Below are 19,250 nucleotides of genomic sequence, written 5' to 3'. Positions count from 1 at the left end.
TATAGAGTCTATGGTCACCTCCATGTTGTGCATTAAGTCAATATTCTTCAGGGTTTATAAGGAACAATATCCTATAAATAACAATAATATAATACCAAGTATTTACGATCTTGAGCTGTGACAGATTTTGGTAATGTCTTTTCAGTATTCACTGTGACATCAGGGGGAGATGGTGGAGACCAAACCAGAGCTAAAAGGAGTGTGAATATTGGACACCAATCTAATGAATGAGAATGTTGCTCCATATATATATATTTATATATTTTTATATATATCCTACCACAACCTTACTACCTTTATAAGGGGACTATGTATATGTCAGTGTTGTGTAGCAGTGGGCGATAACGCAAAAATATCATATCATCATTTTTTTCCATTTTAGTTTTTTGTAACTCAATACAACCAAAATATTTTCCAAATTTAAAAATAAAATACACCCAATTATGTTTAGTTTCTTAAAATATCTGTTGATTCCAAATCCACAGAAACCTCTTCCCATCGGCATACATTTTTTTAAAGCTGGTTTGCCTTTTTTTTTTACTTCCAAATGAACAACATGAGCAATCGCCAGCCGTTGAGTTATCATTAAAACAAAATCATGACTGTTGTGTTAACAGCCAGCCAAGCTAATCAGAGCACACGAGGCCAAAATGGCTCTTAAGCTTCCACGTGATCGGCTGCTGACGAACAACGTAGCAATTAAAAGGCTATTTTTTAATGGAGTTTGGCGCGGCACTCAGTCCACATCAGAGCACACCAGGGCGACATTACATCACCTCCAGCAAACTTCACAGAGAACAATGAGGATTTAAATCTATTCATAGCTGTTAATCATTTTCTAGTGAAGGTGTTTTATTGCTTTTTTAAGGAGTTCACTTTAAGTGTTGACTGGTTGAGAAGCTGTGAATACTTGGTCGGTGTCACAAAAGTGCATTTTAATACTCAGATAAATACACAGCTACAGTAGCTTTTTGTCATTTTATTTTGTTTAAATCCTAGAAAATAAACTGTTAAAATGGAGAAGATTTTTCCAGTAAAACTTCAAATCAACTCTGACAGTTGGGTGTTTTATCTCGAGCATCAATAGCTGTAGATTTGAGTTTTTGGGTGTCGGCATCTCAGAATCAAAGAGATCAAAGAATCAAAAACCAGCAGGTTTCTACACAAACATCTGAAACATGTCGCCTGAGTGAAGGGCAGAACTTTTACTGCTCTAGTTCTCAACTGTTGGTTGTTTTATCCAGCGGCTAATTAAATCTAATGAGTTCTGTTCTGTGGAGGCGGCTCAGAAGAATAATAAAGAGATGTAGACCTGGGCGGTCTCTGAGGCCAAAGTTATACTTTTCTTTTCAATGCGACTTTTGTTTTTTTTTGCTAAACATGTTTAATTTCCTGTAAACTCTTCACACTAAAAGTCCCCAATAAAAGTTTTTTTATGCTGCCTACTCTTCTTCGCTGCAGTATTACGAGACTTGTTTTATTGAAGAATAGCAGCTAACAAAGCTCTGCTAATCCTGTGATAAACCCATTTCATTACATGTACATTTTTCACAATAAGAGACCACCATTGCTGCTTACTCTTCCTCAATGCTGTATTAGTAGACTTATTTTATTAAAGAATTGCTGCTAGCAAATCTTTGCTAATTCTGTGATAAACCCATTTAATTTCATGTATATTTTTCACAATAAAAGACCACTGTTATATTTGCCACTGATTATTCTTCATGACAGTATTAGTAGACTTGTTTTAGTCAAGAATAGATGCTAAAAAGCTCTGTTAATTCAGCAAATTTAAAAGCTCTGTGACAAACATGTTTAATTTCCTATAATGTTTTCAAAATAAAAGTCCCCAACCCAATTATTTGTGCTGCTCACTCTTTCCCCCTGCAGATTTAGTAGACTTGTTTTATTCAATAATAGCCAAACAAAACATGGCTAATTTGGTGGATAAACAAATATAAATTCCTATAAATTCTTCACAATAAAAGCCCAACACCCCACTAATTCTGTAATAAACACATTTAATTTCCTAAAATCTTTTCAAAATAAAAGTCCACCATTATTTTTGCTGCTTACTCTTCTCTTCATCCCTGCAGTATTAGTTGACTTGTTGCACTGAAACATAGCTGCAAATAAACCTCCGCTAATTTGGCGGTTAAACACATTTCATTTCATGTACATTTTTCCCAATAAAAGTCCACCATTTTTGTTTTCTGCTGACTCATCCTCCCTGCAGTATCGGAAGACTTTTGTGACATTGAATCAGTAGCCACTCAAAAAAGCTCTGCTAATTCGTTGATAAACACATTTCCCTATAAATTCTTCACAATAAAAGTTCCCCCTTTATTTTGTTATTTAAAAGCTTTTATTTTGAAGCCGCAAAATCAAGAACAATTGTCTTTCTTTCAGCAGTTACTTAAAGTGCATGTGGTCAGTTAATGCATCATAACATTATTTGACCTAAAACAGTCGCATTGAAATAACTAATGTAACAACTACCCAAGATGTCCTGCACATGATGGACTGATCTGCTGAAACATCTGTGTGACATCAGCTGATCCCTGTGAAACATCTGTGTGACATCAGCTGATCCCTGTGAAACATCTGTGTGACATCAGCTGATCCCTGTGAAACATCTGTGTGACATCACCTGATCCCTGTGAAACATCTGTGTGACATCACCTGATCCCTGTGAAACATCTGTGTGACATCACCTGATCCCTGTGAAACATCTGTGTGACATCACCTGATCCCTGTGAAACATCTGTGTGACATCAGCTGATCCCTGTGAAACATCTGTGTGACATCACCTGATCCCTGTGAAACATCTGTGTGACATCACCTGATCCCTGTGAAACATCTGTGTGACATCAGCTGATCCCTGTGAAACATCTGTCCTGCTGAACCCACCAGAGTCAGAGATTTAAGGACTACATTGTGTTTATCTCAACCGTCTCTGCCACGGAGCAGAGTCCGTCTCCTTCCTCCTGTAAGATCAGCAGCTCTCCTACCGTATGCTCCCCATGGACCACAATGCACTGCTCCGCCCCCTCTGATATCACCACCTCCACCAGCTCCTGCCCCCCCGTCCCTGTGGGCAGCGAGCTGTCTGCGTGGACGTAGACGACATGTTGGACGTCACCTGAAGCCTCCTCGTCTCCTCCAGTCACTTCTCTCGAGTTCTCAGTTTCTTTCCTCGCCTCCTTTTCCTCCACTTTTCCTCGTCCCCTTTTCCTCCTCACTTGACCCTCCTCCTTGTCTCCTCCCCCCCGAGGGAGCGAGTACTTCTTGGGTCGGCCTCTGGTCGGCTTCGGGTGACTGGAGCCAGAAGCCGCTAACTCCTGCACCACCTCCGTCTTGCCGCTGTTCTTCGTCTCCTCTCTGTCTCCGTCTCCTTCCTCCGCCCTCGCCTCCTTCCCTTCCTCCCTAGTTCCTCCCTCGGTCCTGTGCTGAGCTTGGTGCCTCAGCAGACTTTGTCTCACGGTGTAGGAAGCGCCGCAGTGGCAGCTGTACGGCTTCTCCATCAGGTGGGACGACTTTATGTGTCTCCGCAGCTTCGTGGCCAACGTGTAGCCTGAGAGAAAGTAAAGAAAAATATATTATGAATACTAAAAAGTCAACAATTCATAAAACATTATTATTTGAAAGAAATATTTTTGAGAAAAAAAAATGTTTACACCCCTGGCAGTTTTCTTGACCTCAAGTTCGAAATTTGTTTTTCACTTTATTGCTTTTTTTATTAACTTTAGGTTTTATGGATTTTTAATACGTCTCTCTGTAAATTGTTTCATTTGTTTGAATTATTTTGTTGTTCTACATTTTTCTTATTATCAGAAAATACCATATTTCCATTCTTTATTTATATTGTAAGATAATGTGTATGTCAAGAGTGTGCAATGTGTTTATTGTTCATTCTATTTGTTATTTTTAGTTTTTAACTTATTTGTTACACGTTATATTGCTAATCAGTCTTTTTCTTACTTCCTGTCTGTGACATTATCTTTAAAAAGACAAATACATTGTTTATTTAAAAAAAAAAAAAAAAAAAAGGCTCTGTAATTTTCTTAAAACAGCTGGTCACTGCTGTTATTAATGGACATAATTCAAACAGGAGGAAATAGTGCATTTGTTGGGGACTATTTTCAGAGGCGGATTAATACACATTTGGTGCTCTGGTGAGTATTTGAGTCAAAATGAACTACAGTGTGTGTTCATGGTGATGAAGAAGCAACAGTGAAGCTCATCAATGTGTTTAATAGCTTTTTACAACAAAGAAGATATATAAGGCTTTGATACTGTTGCATGAAATGCATGAATTTTGCTATAAAATTAAGTTGCTTCTGTTCACGATGAAAATTCTGTCGTCATATTTTAAATAAATCACAAAACAAAAGGACTTCTGTGCCGGATAGTCAGTCACGAGTGGTAAAAAGCCTCACGGACTAAAATGAGTTCATCAATAATGCAACCACTGATCTCACTGAACACAAGTTTTCTGAACTGATTCAACCTCATAATCAGCAGTTTGTTGTATTCAGAGCAGAACATCTGCAGCCGGCTGACTGAGACAAGCGACGCTGATTGTTCTTCACATCTCCATTTCTCACCGCTTTGTTTCAGCTGCAGTTTGTCTGTTTCACTCTGAAAATCTCTTTTTATTCTTCGACAAAACCACGAGAGCTTCGTGCAAACAACACAGCGTGACTTAATCCTCTTACTTTAATGTTAAGATCTCACACATGGAATAAATAAAGATGTTATTCAGAATGTTGATTTTCTCTGTTTATAAAGGCTTTGTAAGAAAAAGCAAACACGATAATGCATGTATGAGTTACGTTTTTAATATATTGTTATTGACAGACATTATTGATTGTTAAACGGGAACTACATTGATTTTGCACATATTTTATTACATCATGCCCCTAAAATCAATAACATCAATGAAAATCAATTATTCTGTGTTATTGTGGTTAAAATTATGTAATTGATGGTGCTGTTAGATTGCTGCTAGACCGCCCCGTTAAAAGCTTTCCTCTCTTTCTTTCCGCTACCTTGTGCCCTCTACTGGCAATTAATACAAAGTGGGACAGGATTGATTGACATTGTTTATACTGGGAGAATTTCAATCCATAAATCTTTAGAAATTCAGAATTATATTGTGAAAGCACAAACAAATCATGAACAATACGTTAATGATTAAGTAATTATGATATTGAATGTTAGAGCTGCAGTTATCATTAGAGTTGTTGTTACGGTCCGCATCTTTCCAGGTTCACTTCACTCTCACTGCTCTCATCAGTGTCTTAAAAACAGCTATTTCTGACTGTCAATGGACATAAAAATGGAGCTTAAAAAGACGGAGAATGTTGAGTGGCCCCAAGCACACCTCGAAATGAATGATAAAATTGTCTGTGTCTGCTGAATGGAAGACGTTAGGCTACTTTATGAGGCTTTTTGGAGCTTGTGCTGTGGCTACAAAACCAGTTAATGCAGGTTTGAAGCCACTTTCATAAGAATTATAAAACTTTGGCATCAAAAAAGTGGCGCGTAGCTTCAATCCAAGTGATAAGGACTGTGGTGCTGAGGGGATTTGGCATCCCTAATGGGTAAGAGAGATTAGACAACTTGTCCACATCCTATTTCCTCCTTTGATTATTTTACTTTTAAATGTTGCTATCACGTTCTGACCTTTTCCACAGATGGGGCAGCGATGGGGTCTCTCTCCGGTGTGCAGCCTCTCGTGTGACTTCAGGCTGTGGGGGTCCCTCAGGGATTTCCCGCAGTAGCTGCAGAGGAAACCTCCTCCCGTGTGGGAGAACATGTGCCGACGGAGGTCCGGCTTCTGGGAGAAGCTCTGGTCACACTCGCTGCAAGGAAACGGCTTCTCCCCGTTGTGGGTTCTCAAGTGAGACTCCAGGTTCCCTGAGAGACAGTCAGAGACTAGACTTGTGGATGGGGGGAGGCTTTGGTTTGCAGAGGGAGAGAGGCGCAGTGAATATGCATCCGTCTAATAATGTGTGAAAGACTCGGTTCTCTCACACAATAGATGTTGTCACTTTGACGAATGAAAACATAAATTGTGGGAATTGATCACAGCAGGAGACTGGGATCCGCTCAGAGCCACAACAAAACTGTACATTAGTCTACTGTTAGCCCACAATCTGTCTTTGTAAATAAAAGGGATACTTTGACATTTGGGGAAATATGTTTATTTTCTATCAGATGAGAAGATCAATATCTATTTCATGGTTGAGTGTTTGGTAAAGAGGTGACTCTGGGAGGTGATTAGCTTAGGGAGAAAGAGGAAACAGCTAGCCTAGCTTTCTGTATTTAGATGATTGCGTTTGCTTCATGAGGCTTTATGACCAAAAACAGCATGTGAATGGAAGCTGTGTGTGCGTTTTGTCTCCAGAAAAATGTGTTCTTGCATTCCAACTAGAGAGCTGCGCTTCCAGGATTGCAGGGCTATTTTTGGTTGCTTGAGTTTCCAAAAGTAAAATGGTAACCAGAGCCTCAAGCTATCGAGCTCCTGTTCCGTGGAAGCGTCTCAGTGAAATATACACTATGGTCTGGAACTGTGAATATGAAAATGTGTCTTGAGATAATGTTTGTTTTTTTGACGCTATAGACATAAATGAATGTGAATTAAATTTAATGTACATGTCCCGACAGAGTGGCAACTTCTTTGGTTTATGCAATTTAATGGTTTAAGTCTGTCGTTCCTTTTTTATTTGAGTTTTTAAAACGTTTTTATGTTGTTTTTAAACTTTTTTAGAAATGATAGAATTTTGTTTGTTTTAAATCTGTGGTTAGTGTTTTTATGTGGTGTGCCTGTGTGAAACTTTTATGCTGCAATTTTGTCCAGGACCCCTTTGTAAATGTGATTCAAAATCTTAATCGTATTATCCTGGCTAAATAAAGGTTACATCATTTTTTGAAGGCCCTCGATTCATACGTTCACTCTGCATTAACTGATCCGAGCAGCAGACGTCTGAGCATCCTGCTGGCCTTTCTATAACAAAGAACTGACCACAGCAGCAGCATCATCAAACCGAGCACGCCTGTTAAGCAGCTTGTAGCAGCTCCAGGATCAGTCTGAGGGCCGCTGACTTTACCTTTCTGACTGAAGCACTTCCCACAGTGCTGACAGACGTGAGGTTTCTCTCCCGTGTGCAGCTTCATGTGGTTCCTCAGAGAGCCGGAGTTAGCCAGCAGCTTAGGGCAGACTGTACACTGCACCTGAGGGAGACGAAACAAAAAATACAAAGAACGAAATCAAAATGCAGCATGTCTTTATTTCTCTCTCTGTTTGAATGCTGTAACTTCAAACTGCTGTTCCGGGAGAAAAAAAAAACAAGACCTGCATGCAAATTTAAAATGTTACGTGACAGGTTTTACAAATTGGGCCGAGCGGCGTAGACACTGAAACTCTTTTCTTTTTTACAAACTGTGTTTTAAAATCTGAAATAGCTGCCGGGAAGGCAAAGAGGCAGCAGCCATTTAAAAAAATGAATTAATTAGACCGTCCACTGTCTAAAAACAGCAATAACAGGAAAATGTCACCACACATGAGTGAACAAGCACTTAAAGGGAACAAGTGGAGTTTTCTTGTTAACATGAAGGGTGTTGAATGTATTTCCTTCCTCATTAAATATGTATGAGGATGATTTTTAAAGAGTTTTTGAATCCGGCTTTCTTTTCTGCCTTTTGTTGACATATTGCAGAAAATTCTGTTGATTTATTCTGTTATTTATTATACTATACTTATTATATATTATACCACACTTTACTTTATGATACTATTTAACACCCATACAATACAGCATTAAATTCACTATTATACTACAATTGACTTTATTATACTTTTAACACCCATACTATACTGCATTAAATACTCTTTTCTATTGTATGTTATATTTATGTATTATAGTATATAATAAAGATATTACTACCTTTCACCTTATACCTTATCTTATATTCCCTAATATATCATTATTCAACATATTATACTATATTATGTTAATATTTTAGAGATTTTAGGGATACCACTTACTACCAATTATTTTATAAATTAATCTTTCGACAATTTCTACGGATAAATCAATTAATCTTAATAATAAATTTTCCTACAAAAATATCAAATTGAACATTTAATTTCAGTTCATTTTATTTTGACAAACTGTCTCTGTCATTGTATAATGCAGCTCAAAACAAAACAAACAACGCTACCCCTGAAATATTAAATAAAGATATTATAAATAGAGTATTTAAATATCATTCCCATAAACTGATCAAAGACGATAGACTCAAGCATTTTTTTTAAAACAACATAAATGGTCAGAACACACCGGCTCTGTGTAACTGTAGTGCAATAAAAAAGGTCTAAATTAAAATGCATAATTTCACCACCCAGATCACGACACACCTTTAGAAAGAGACAAACATGTTTTCACTGTTAGCTAGCTAGCGTTACCTCGGATGCAGTGACACAAAATGGAACGTTTTAGCAACATTAAGAGACCTGGGAGACAACCAGCGTCAGTAAAAGCTTGGAATCATGTGGTGAGGAAACATGACCCTGAATACATTACATTTGGATTCATAATGGCAGTGATGGGTGAGTGTAAGCCGAATATCATATTGGTAATTACAGCTGACAGACAGATAACACATTAACAGTCCTGTTTATTCTTTTGCGTTTTGAAGCCCTACATGGTCCCGTATCTCTCTGACATGTTCAGGTCTTCTGGAACAGGCCGTCTGGTTGTCCTCTGTGTTTCCACGGAAACGTAATCTTTTTTTTAATCTTTTATGCTCAAAGATGATGGACAATCTCAATCATTGCTCCAACGCTATCGCCCTTTACCACTTAACTGAAATTATTCCTTTTAGGCAGTTTTTCCTGTCTTAGTTATTATTTTATTTCATTTTGATCTTTTTTTTCACGTCTTATTTAATTCTGGTTGGTTGCTGATCTAAAATATTTATATATTATCTTTTTTATTATCTATTTTATTATCTTATATATATATATATATATATATATATAACAATATATCATTATATTCCTACCTTTTAATGGTTTTAACTCACATTTATTATTTATGTTTCTGCTTAAATTGTGTTTACTTGTGTCTAATGTTTTACGTGTATTACAATAATAATGCAATTTAAATAAAATGTTCCTTGTTGTTTTAACATCATCAGTCTACTTCAAGCTTTTAATAAAGACTTGTTGAAGCTGCTGCTATTAAGTCACTTTATCTTGCAATTTTGGTCCCTAAATGCCAGTTTTTCTATTTTTTATTATGTTCTAAATGTTTATGTACCTTTTATTATTTATTTATTTTACTTTCTCTATTTTTCTGTAATATTTCTGTCCCCCCCCAAAAAATCCGTTTGGGATTAATAAAAGTTTTTCTTATCTAATCTTGGCGTTTTTTCCTCAACCTGTAGAATAGTATGACGAGAAAAAACTAAACGTGGAGCGCTACTATCGGTCTAAACCTCCACAGGGAACTTTTACCAGCACGGTGAAATATTACCACACCTTCCTACCTTCGGAGGCTGAGAGTAAATCCTCCTGCTGCAGTGGAGGAGGCGGTGGATGCGCAGCGAGGGCCGGCGAGCGAACGCCTTGCCGCAGTGCTCGCAGACGTAGGGTTTCTCCCCGGTGTGGAGCACCAGGTGCTCCTTCAGGTCCCGCTTCAGGCCGTAGGACTTCTCGCAGTGAGGGCAGGAGAACGGACGCTCGCCGCGGTGATTCATCTGTAAACAAAAAGAACCACCATTATTATTACAAGAAAGATGTGTTATCACCACGGCTATTGTTGCTATTGTTCACTGGGAAGAGTAGATTGCTACCCTGCATGGTGACTAAGCTGTTGGTCATCAGAGGAGTGTTGAGTAAAAGAAAAACCTACACATCCGCTGGTTAAAAAAAGCCCCCGGTGACGTTTATAGTCTGTCTAGAAGGCCATTAGGCTGTCAAGTTGTTGGTTTTTTTCGGCGGATAACTGAGCAAAGAGGATAAAATCAGAGAGCAGCAGAGAATATATATATATCTGACAAAATCAGTGTAAATGTTGCCCAATTAATTATAAGAAATGTCAGAACACAGATGGTAAAGATGTCTGTGATAATTATGAAAAATTGTCTTCATTACAGTTCTTCCATTAGAGAGCATTGACAAGTACATTTTTTTCCATTGTAAAATTTCGTGCTCAGTTTAATCTTGGTAACAAAGTTAATAATCCATAAGGAACAACATCTGTTTATGTGTTTATATAAAAAAAAAAGGAAGAGAGAGAGAGAGAGAGAAGAAAAAAAAAGGAAGAGAGAGAGAGAGAGAGGTCTATACATTGTTTTCACATTGTTTAAACTCATATAATGAAATATTCCTCAAAAATCCAAAATAAATCATTGACTTTAATTGTAACTGCACTATTATGTCGATGCCTGACATTATAGAGGAATTATTATTTAACGCAAATAAAAAGAGAACAACTGAAAGTGAAATAGGATAACATTTAAAATTGTAATTTAAACAATTAAAATTCCCCCACGGATAAGAGCAGGGTAAGATTTAGATTGTTCTGTAATGAGAAAAACATCCAACACGTGTCTTAATCCAATCATTAGAGCATATTTGATAACTGCCCACATTAAAAGGAAACAGCAATAAAAGCTGGTTAAAAATGTCTGATTTCATTATGTATTCATGTTAAAATATGATTATACAATTTTGTAAACTCGCTGAAATCAATAAAAAAATATTTTGGACTCAATAAAGAAAGGAAATAAAGAAGTTTTCACATCGTGAACGGTACCTGATGGGCTCTGAAGCTTTCTGCGGAGGTGTAGTTCTTCCCACACTCCTGACAGCTGAAGGGTTTCTCCTCCGTGTGGCTGAACTGGTGTTTCTTCAAGTGGCCGATCTGGTAGAACTTCTTCCCACAGCTGGAGCATCTGTATCTCCTCTCTCTGATCTCCGGATGCCACGCAGGAGACTCCTCAGGGTGGTGGGGTCGTGACATCTTCACCTCCTCCTCCTCCTTTGGAGACGGGTCGTCCTCGGTGGAGCTCCGGCTCGTCTGTTTTGGCGGGTCGAGGTTTGCAGCCGGTTGTTTCCCGCGGCCCGTCGGACAGTGAACGCGTCGCGGCCTTGCAGCCAGGCGGGAGCTGCAGCGGACAGCGTTGTCTTTGGGTGTCTGTCTGTCCACAGCAGTCGTGACGCTACATGTGCTGTCCGTCTGTCCACCTGATGCTGTGATACTGTCCGTGTGACTGTCCAGAGTTTTCCTGACCCTCCTGTTCCTCAGGTGGTTGGTTGGATGACTCCTCTTGATGCATCTACGTCTTTCTTCCTCCTCCTCCACTTCCTGTTTGTCCTCCGTCTCCTGACTTATCGAAACGTCGGCGGCCAAAGTCTCCGAGTCTTTTTTGTGCTCCACCTCGATATCTGTCCAACGAAGAAATATGACAGTGAAGCAGCGTGACATGGTTGATGGTTGATCTGAGATGTAATGTATCAACAATCGATTAATCATTGAAGTTGTTTTTCATGCCTGAATAGCAAAATATTATTCAGCTTTTCAAATGTCAAGATTTGCTAATTTTTCTAGGTTTTACATCTTTGTAAATTAAATATTTTGTGTGTTTTGGACTCTTGATGGGAGAAAACAAGCTACTTGACATCACCTTAGGTTTTTTAGGTTTTTTTTTTTTACAGTTTTTCACTTTTTTTGATTTAACAATTCAATGGTTTCTCCAGAACAATCATCACAACAATATATTTTTATCAAAATAGTCATTAGTTGCAGTCCAAAAAATAAACATCACAAGCTTCATTCAGGACGTCACTGTGGCATGCAGAGCGGTTGGAGTGCATTGAAACCGAAAAAGCTCTTCATCACCATTGAGTAGTTACAGAACACTTTGTTTGTTTGGGTTACATTTTTTCCATGAAATATAATTCATTGATTTAACCGTACTGTAGCCTCAAAAAAACATTAATAACAACAATATAAGGCTTCTGTTTCAGAATCTAAGAATACATTTATTAATCAGAGCACTAATATTAGAACGTACCACTAGCAGAGCACTGGATTTATTGTTTGCAGCTTTCAGCTCTCTCTCTCTCTCTCTAGCTCTCTCACAACCAATAAAAGCAACTAGACTAATAAACCAAACTAAAAAACTGTGTTCTGTCTATCAGCCTCCTCCGCTCTGTTTCAGTACTGCGGACAGCACCACACCAACACACACACACACACACACACACACACACACACACACACACACACACACACACACACACACACACACACACACACACACACACACACACACACACACACACACATGATGCGATTAAAAGTACAAGTTTTAAGAAAAAAACACGCAGCATTAGAATCGTAGCAGTTATTGTTAACACTTTATATACAAACTGACAAGTTATGTTCTTTAAAACCTTGTGTCTTTATGCTATCAAGGATTTTAAAAATAAAAAACTGCAAAGTAACTAGTAACTTTATGTTCATGTTCATTTCATGCAGTAGAACTTTATTAACTTTTATAATTAATCCAATATTTCCCTCTGAATTCCAGTGAAATATAAAGTAAAACAGAAAAACTACCATAATATTTGTTAAGCGCAGTACTTTAGTAAATGTATTAAGTTACCGTCCCTGACAGATTCATAAACAATTATATTTAAACACATAAACGTGTTCCGCTCCCTCCCCCCCGCTGATCTTTCCTCTTCCGTTACCTCTGCCCTCCCTGACCCTGAATCCTTCTCTCTCCTATCCCCCGATACTGCTACTGATCTTCTCCTCTCCACCCTTTCCTCCTCTCTGGACAACCTCTGTCCCTTCACCTCCAGGCCTGCACGCCCAACTCCTCCTGCCCCATGGCTGTGGGACTCAGTGCGTACTGATAGACGGAGCCTAAGAGCGGCTGAGCGTAAATGGAGAACAGGCAAACTCCCGGAGGACCTTCTTAACTTCCAATCTCTCCTTTCCACTTTTTCCTCCTCTCTAGCTACTGCTAAAGCGGCTTTCTTCCGCTCTAAAATCCTAAGTCCAGAAAGCTGCAGCACGTCTGGTGTTCAATCGCCCCAAGTTCTCTCACACAACTTCCCTTCTCCGTTCTCTACACTGGCTCCCTGTAAGAGCATCCAGTTACAGACTCTGGTGCTAGCCTACAGGGCAGTGAAAGGAACAGCTCCTTCCTATCTCCAGGCCTTGGTCAAGCCCTACACCCCCGCCCGACCACTCCTCTCTGCTGCCTCGGGGCGATTGGTTGCCCCGTCGCTCAGAGGTCCCTGCGGCCGATCCACCCGGTCACAGCTTTTTTCTGTCCTGGCCCCTCAGTGGTGGAATGAACTCCCCACTGACGTCAGGACAGCAGAGTCACTGCCCATCTTTAACCTCACCTCTTCAAGAAGTACTACCCTGAGCCTTCCGCTAAGCACTTATTGTATTCGTATTCTGTTTCTGCACTATACTTTTGCTCTGGTTTATGCTTTTAGATGCTTGTTTAAGAAAGGAGATGCACTTATGACTTCTGGTGACTAGTAGTTCTCTTGAATACCTATGTTGAATACACTTCCTGTAAGTCGCTTTGGATAAAAGCGTCTGCTAAATGACTGTAATGTAATGTAATGTATGTACATCGTGTGCCTATTTATATTTATATCCATGTAAAGTGTTTACTATAAATGTAACATCTCGCTGTTTTTTCTTCTGGTATTATTTCCATTTAACTGCTGTTTTTTGTTGAATTCTTTCATTACTTTTAATTCCCTTTAAAGCTTCTTTTATCTACTCGTTATTCTACTTATCGCCTTTATCACATCTTTCTTTTCTCCCTCCGAATCTAATTCATATCTTCAAGCACAACGACGTCATTTTCCCTGCAGGGATCAATTGTTTCTTATCTTATTATCTTTCATTTTGTATCCATTATTGGTTTTTGGAAATGCTTTCAGGATTGATAGGCTCAAGCTATTTTTTTTTTTTTAAACCACCACTGTAGAAGAGCAAGAGTTTAATAAGATACTCGGAGTGGAGACACGGTCTGTCTCTGCTGGGTGTGTTTTTTCTGCATGAACGTCCTTCTTAATGTCCCATCAATCACAGCACATAAATGCTGCGGATTAGCAGAGCTCATTATTCCTCCATGATAAACGTGCTTCAATGATTCTGTTTTCTTCTTTTGTTCGTTCAGAGAGACTCATCCTCTAATAATTATCTCCAGTTTTTGAGTTTATTTGACAGATTTTTTTCAACTTTTTTGCTTTTATCAGTGCAGTCGACGCTCATTCATCTACTAAAGTCTTTTTTTCGGGGGTCAATGTAGTTTTTTCTTTTCACTGACCTCCACTGGAGTTAACGTCCCTCTGGCTCCTCCAGGTGGAGAGTGACAGTGAATATGAAGTGGACTGTAACATCTGATGACCATAAACTGTAATAACTACACGAAGGGTCATTATTGACTTAATTAATGATAGAAAATCACTTATAATTCCTTTACAAATTATTAAAAACACATGTAGGTTGTCAGACTGTGAGAAGTGGAGGATTGTTGTTGATTAAATAAAATTAAAAAGCGTCATTGGATCTCATGAAAAGAACATTTCCATATTCTTATCTTAACTTTCTGTTAGTTTTTCCGTACGTTGGGCATTTTAGCAGCTAAAGAGTTGGATATTTCCAAAAACGGAGCTTAAAGAGAGAGAATATTGGACTCACATTCTTCTGGTGGAAACAAACACAAAGACTACTGATGATTTTGCTCCATGTGTGCTGAATGCTGAATCTATGTCACCTTTAAGAGGCTGTAGTATATCAAACATGTATGGTTTTTGGCTTGTTGTAAAGTTCTGCCGCCAAGTGGCAAAAAACACAAACTTACATACATTTTCAGGGTTTACCCAGAACAAAATCCTACAATTAAAAATAATATAATCACCAAAACTACACTGTTAATCCTAGCCAGAAGCTGTAAAAAAAAAAAAAAACGTCATTATAGTCAGATTTTCAACTCTCTGACGGCCCTTGAACACATGATGTCTGATGAACGATTCCTTCTGAAAAAGCAGCCAAACGGAGCTTAAAATTATGATTTTTTATTAAAAGATGTTATTCAAAATCTCATTAAAAATCTCGTCCCCAATAAACCTTTTTGCTTTAACCAGATTCTGTAAAAAAACATAAAATTCTGAGCTCCTCAGAGCAACTATGAGGCCATGATTGACTCGGCTGAAACCAACAGTCACCTGATAAAAAATGTGTGAAACTTTGACTGAACTGCAGACTGCTGAACACAGCAGAGAGGAGAGCTGGTAGCACTTGTAGGCTCCAAATGTTGTATATATAGATTCCATTGTTTTTTCAATTTGTATACATACAAATACAATAATTTCAACCTGTGTTTTTTTCTTTTTTATGATTTATGGCATTATAACAGCGTAATATGGCCTTAAGACATGTTTGAGTTCACTCTACTTCAACCCACGATTGTGCTGTTTCCATAGAGATGCAGCACTTCAATTTTGCAGTAGACGTTAAGGGCACAGAGATTAAATGTGACAGAGTGCAACAAAAACTCGCCCCAGAACTGCTTGGGGCTCAGAGGGTTAATCGGCAAAATGAAACTTCTCACTGTGGGATAAACCTGGTTATTAATAATTAAACTAATCCTCTTAGACTTCAGTGAGGCTTCAAACCCAATGAATGATTATTTTTGGCTCTATAAACTATCTTTCTGCCTGTAAACAGTCATCACCTGTGCATCCAGTGGCGTTGTCCGGTTCGTCTGTTGTCTGACTTTTCCCCTCTGTGTCTCCTCCGTACATCAGCAGCTCTGTTCCCGGCTGGATGTCCTGACACACGCGCAGACAAGCGTCCACACACTCGGACGCACACACCTCTCCACAGGCGCACTGCACCGACACGTTCTGCTGGGCTCGGCTTGGTGCTCGGCAGGCAAATCTGAGGGTGAAATTAACGCAAAACAGATGCAAAAGGAGAAATGTTACACTGAATGTTAATGTGGTGCGCATGCTTATGTGTAGATAATCACAGCTTAGAGTAGTTGTATTGTAAAGAATGGAGTCTGACATGAAGGGGAAACTGTTTCATGAGGCTTTTTATTCTGAAACAGAGTCAGAGATCACAGAGAACATAAGAGGCCTCAGAGCATTGATACATATTATATATATATTTAAAATAAATAAACCAAAACCAATCAATGTGTGAATTTGTTATGAAAATAGGCTTAAATATATTTACAAATCAGATGAAGAGGACAAAAAGCCTCCGTTACCGTTGTATGAAGCAGTGAGTCAACTTACTTGATCCAGACGCCTCTTTGTAGTAAAGATTCTTCTTTATTTGCTTCCATCTCCATCAGTGCCTGCAAAACACAACATAGAAGGTCACAAATGTATTAAAACGCTGCTTAATAATCAGGGAATGTATTTACAAGTTATCTTATTTTCTATTACGTGTCGTAGCGGCCTGTCAATCACAGTAGCCCCGCCCTAAAGCATCCCCTGCTTTATGGTCTGTTTGACTCTAAATGGAGCATCATTTACTAAATGAACATCATGCTGTATTGAAGAAGACTTGAAACTAGAGATTGAGACCATAAACTCATGTTTACAATGTTTACTGAGGGAATAAATCAAGAGAGAAGTAGAGTCATTTTCTCATAGACTTCTATACAACCAGAGGAGTCGCCCCCTGATGGACAGTAGAGAGAATGCAGGTTTAAAACACCGGAGGTTGCCGTCTTGGCTCTCCTCAAGTTTTGTGGAAATGACAAGGATTGCGACTTTGCGATAAACCAACTGTTGTGCAAGGTAAATCGAATTCAAACTTGAATATCGATATTTTATACAAAGAATTGTATTAAAGTTTGTGACAACACTACTGGAGCTTACAGCCTGCTACGTATCTTTATTAATGTTCTTCCTTTTTAAAACGTGCATTAAATTGACCTTTTCTGCGTCCGTGCTGGTGGTCTGACATGTTTCTGATCCGGGGTCTGTCGTGGGTTCACCTTCTCGGCTGTGGGTCATCGGGTCGGGGTCACACTCGGAGGCCCACTCCGGGTCCCCGTCCCTCCCCAGCAGGGACCCGGCCTCCAGCGAGCGGCCGACCCACCACAGCCCCATCCTGCCCCCACAGAGCCTTGACGGCCCCATGGCAAAGCCCGGGGGGAGTGACGTGGAGAGAAACGAGGCCAGAGCGGACGGGACCGGGGGAGCGAGACCGGCCATCAACCTGTACAGAGAAATAAAAAATATAAAAGCAATAAAACAGTGTTTTCTCCACTATCATGTTTACACTAATCAAGACAAGTAAAGTGAAGTATTCTGTTAATTAAACAGCAGGAATAGACCTTTTTTCATAGTAGACATTTGACTTGTAATAGCAGGACAAGCACAGGTGTAATTAATAACATTAATGATGGCTGCATTCCATTTAGGTTCTCCAGCTGCTCTCCCATTCTTGTAAAGTGGCTGATTTCCGTGGTACACTGTGACACTTCAATGGATTTGTTATTTATCACACCTGAGCTTTTCATGCTAGGACAAATGAAATGATGTCTGTTAACTAAGCAGGCGTTTTCTATTGTTCTTCAGTGATTCAGTGCAAACGGAGACGGTGAATTAGCCAACACATATAATCACACAAATAAATCTTCCTTCACCTAACAGGTGCAAAAAGTAGAGGTACTAATGAAGAGAATCATGTGCAATAACGCCTGAAGGTAGAAAAAACATAAATGATCATCTGTATTCATTGTAATTACATGTATGAAGGAGCCTGCTCATCACAGAGAACAGACAAGGACAACAAAGCTGGACAAATAAAGGTTACAACGCTGTTATATACACAAAAAAAAATAGGTGTACATATAAATATTATATACATCTATATTAAAAGCAATGGATCCTTTAAATATATATCACATAAAAAGGTTACACACATAACTGCATAAATGATAGCACTACATCACATTATAACATGTACTCAGGAAAGCTGATGAATTTTAACATCTAAAAATGTATTAAAAATAAGTTGACTATATAAAAATGCAATAATTGCAATAATAGTTATTCTGTCTGTATATATAATATTTCAGTTATTGTGGATTCTTTACTGTTTTTATTGCTTATTTATAATACTTTTTACTTTGTCTCTTGTTTGCACTATACCCTCTGCTGCTGTAAATCCTGTAAATGCCCCTAATAAAGGATTATCTTATCTTATCTTAAAAAGGTAGATAACAATATTGTGTGAAATGCCATTATTTGTTGAAATTATAAACTTTTAAATTAAAATAAAAAATATACAGTACCAGTCAAAAGTTTGGACACACCTTCTCATTCAATGGTTTTTCTTTATTTTTATTTTTTTCTACATTGTAGATTAATATTGAAGACATCCAAACTATGAAGGAACACATATGGAATTATGTGGTAAACAAACAAATGCTCAACAAACCAGAATATATTTATATATATAGATATATATATATATATATATATATATATATATATATATATATATATATTAGATTCTTCAAAGTAGTTGAATGAGGTGTGTCCAAACTTTTGACTGGTACTGTATATAAAATAGTCAAATGCTCTATAAGCTTTAAACTATACAAATAAATATTTATATAATATATTTATATATATATAAATAATATATTTATATATTTATATATATAAGATTCATATTGACAGTGAAAGAAAAATGTGCTTTTTTTTTTACAATAATTTACAATAATTCTCAAGTCAAGTAACACTTGTTCTGATTAAACAGAGTGTTACACATGTCTTATATTAAACTATATAAGTGTATCATCCTTAACGCAGGGCAAACGCATGTCTGGCCAACATGGCTGCACACAGCCTGCTAGCTCTGTTAGCTCAAACTGTTAGCTCAAACTTTGGTTGGTAAAATACGAGTTTATAAATAATGTTAATAATCATATTAAATGTGCAACATACTTCAGACGTGCAGGGGTTGTTGTATTGATTGTTTGTTATAATACCACTTTAATTATTCCGATGCAAACTCAGGGAAAGCCATCGTTAGCCAGCTAGAAAAGCGTCCGCCGGAAGTCCCCGCGTTATGTGGTCCCCCTGGAAACAGAGTGGTGGTGTCTTTGGTTCCGCTAACATTCACAGACAGTAAAGGCACAAAAAGTTAATAAAAGACGCAAAT

General features: G+C 38.2%; 1 protein-coding gene across 1 annotated transcript; it reads right to left on the bottom strand.

Moving 5' to 3' along the window:
- Positions 1-2,382: 2,382 nt before the first annotated feature.
- Positions 2,383-19,148, bottom strand: znf408 (zinc finger protein 408). The gene is made up of 9 exons (XM_054617951.1): positions 19,034-19,148; positions 17,009-17,294; positions 16,361-16,422; positions 15,793-15,998; positions 10,830-11,461; positions 9,559-9,768; positions 7,116-7,239; positions 5,689-5,922; positions 2,383-3,574 (listed from the first exon to the last, which is right to left on the bottom strand). The coding sequence occupies exons 2-9, from the start codon at positions 17,288-17,290 to the stop codon at positions 2,931-2,933; spliced, it is 2,394 nt and encodes a 797-aa protein (XP_054473926.1). The 5' UTR covers positions 17,291-17,294; positions 19,034-19,148; the 3' UTR covers positions 2,383-2,930.
- Between the last annotated feature and the right edge of the window lie 102 nt (positions 19,149-19,250).

Source organism: Anoplopoma fimbria, chromosome 2 (genome assembly GCF_027596085.1).
Source record: "Anoplopoma fimbria isolate UVic2021 breed Golden Eagle Sablefish chromosome 2, Afim_UVic_2022, whole genome shotgun sequence".
NCBI lineage: Eukaryota > Metazoa > Chordata > Actinopteri > Perciformes > Anoplopomatidae > Anoplopoma > Anoplopoma fimbria.
The sequence above is the reverse complement of the archived record's forward strand: the minus strand, read 5'-3'. Positions and strand labels throughout refer to the sequence as shown.

What these genes read in the sequence shown, in the direction of transcription:
- znf408 (XM_054617951.1), bottom strand. Translation starts at nt 17,290, where the DNA reads ATGGCCGGTCTCGCTCCCCCGGTCCCGTCCGCTCTGGCCTCGTTTCTC. An exon ending in CCAGCACGGACGCAGAAAAG is followed by an intron (nt 16,423 to 17,008) that starts GTCAATTTAATG and finishes TGTGTTTTGCAG; the next exon opens with GCACTGATGGAGATGGAAGC. An exon ending in CAAAGAGGCGTCTGGATCAA is followed by an intron (nt 15,999 to 16,360) that starts GTAAGTTGACTC and finishes TTTCACCCTCAG; the next exon opens with ATTTGCCTGCCGAGCACCAA.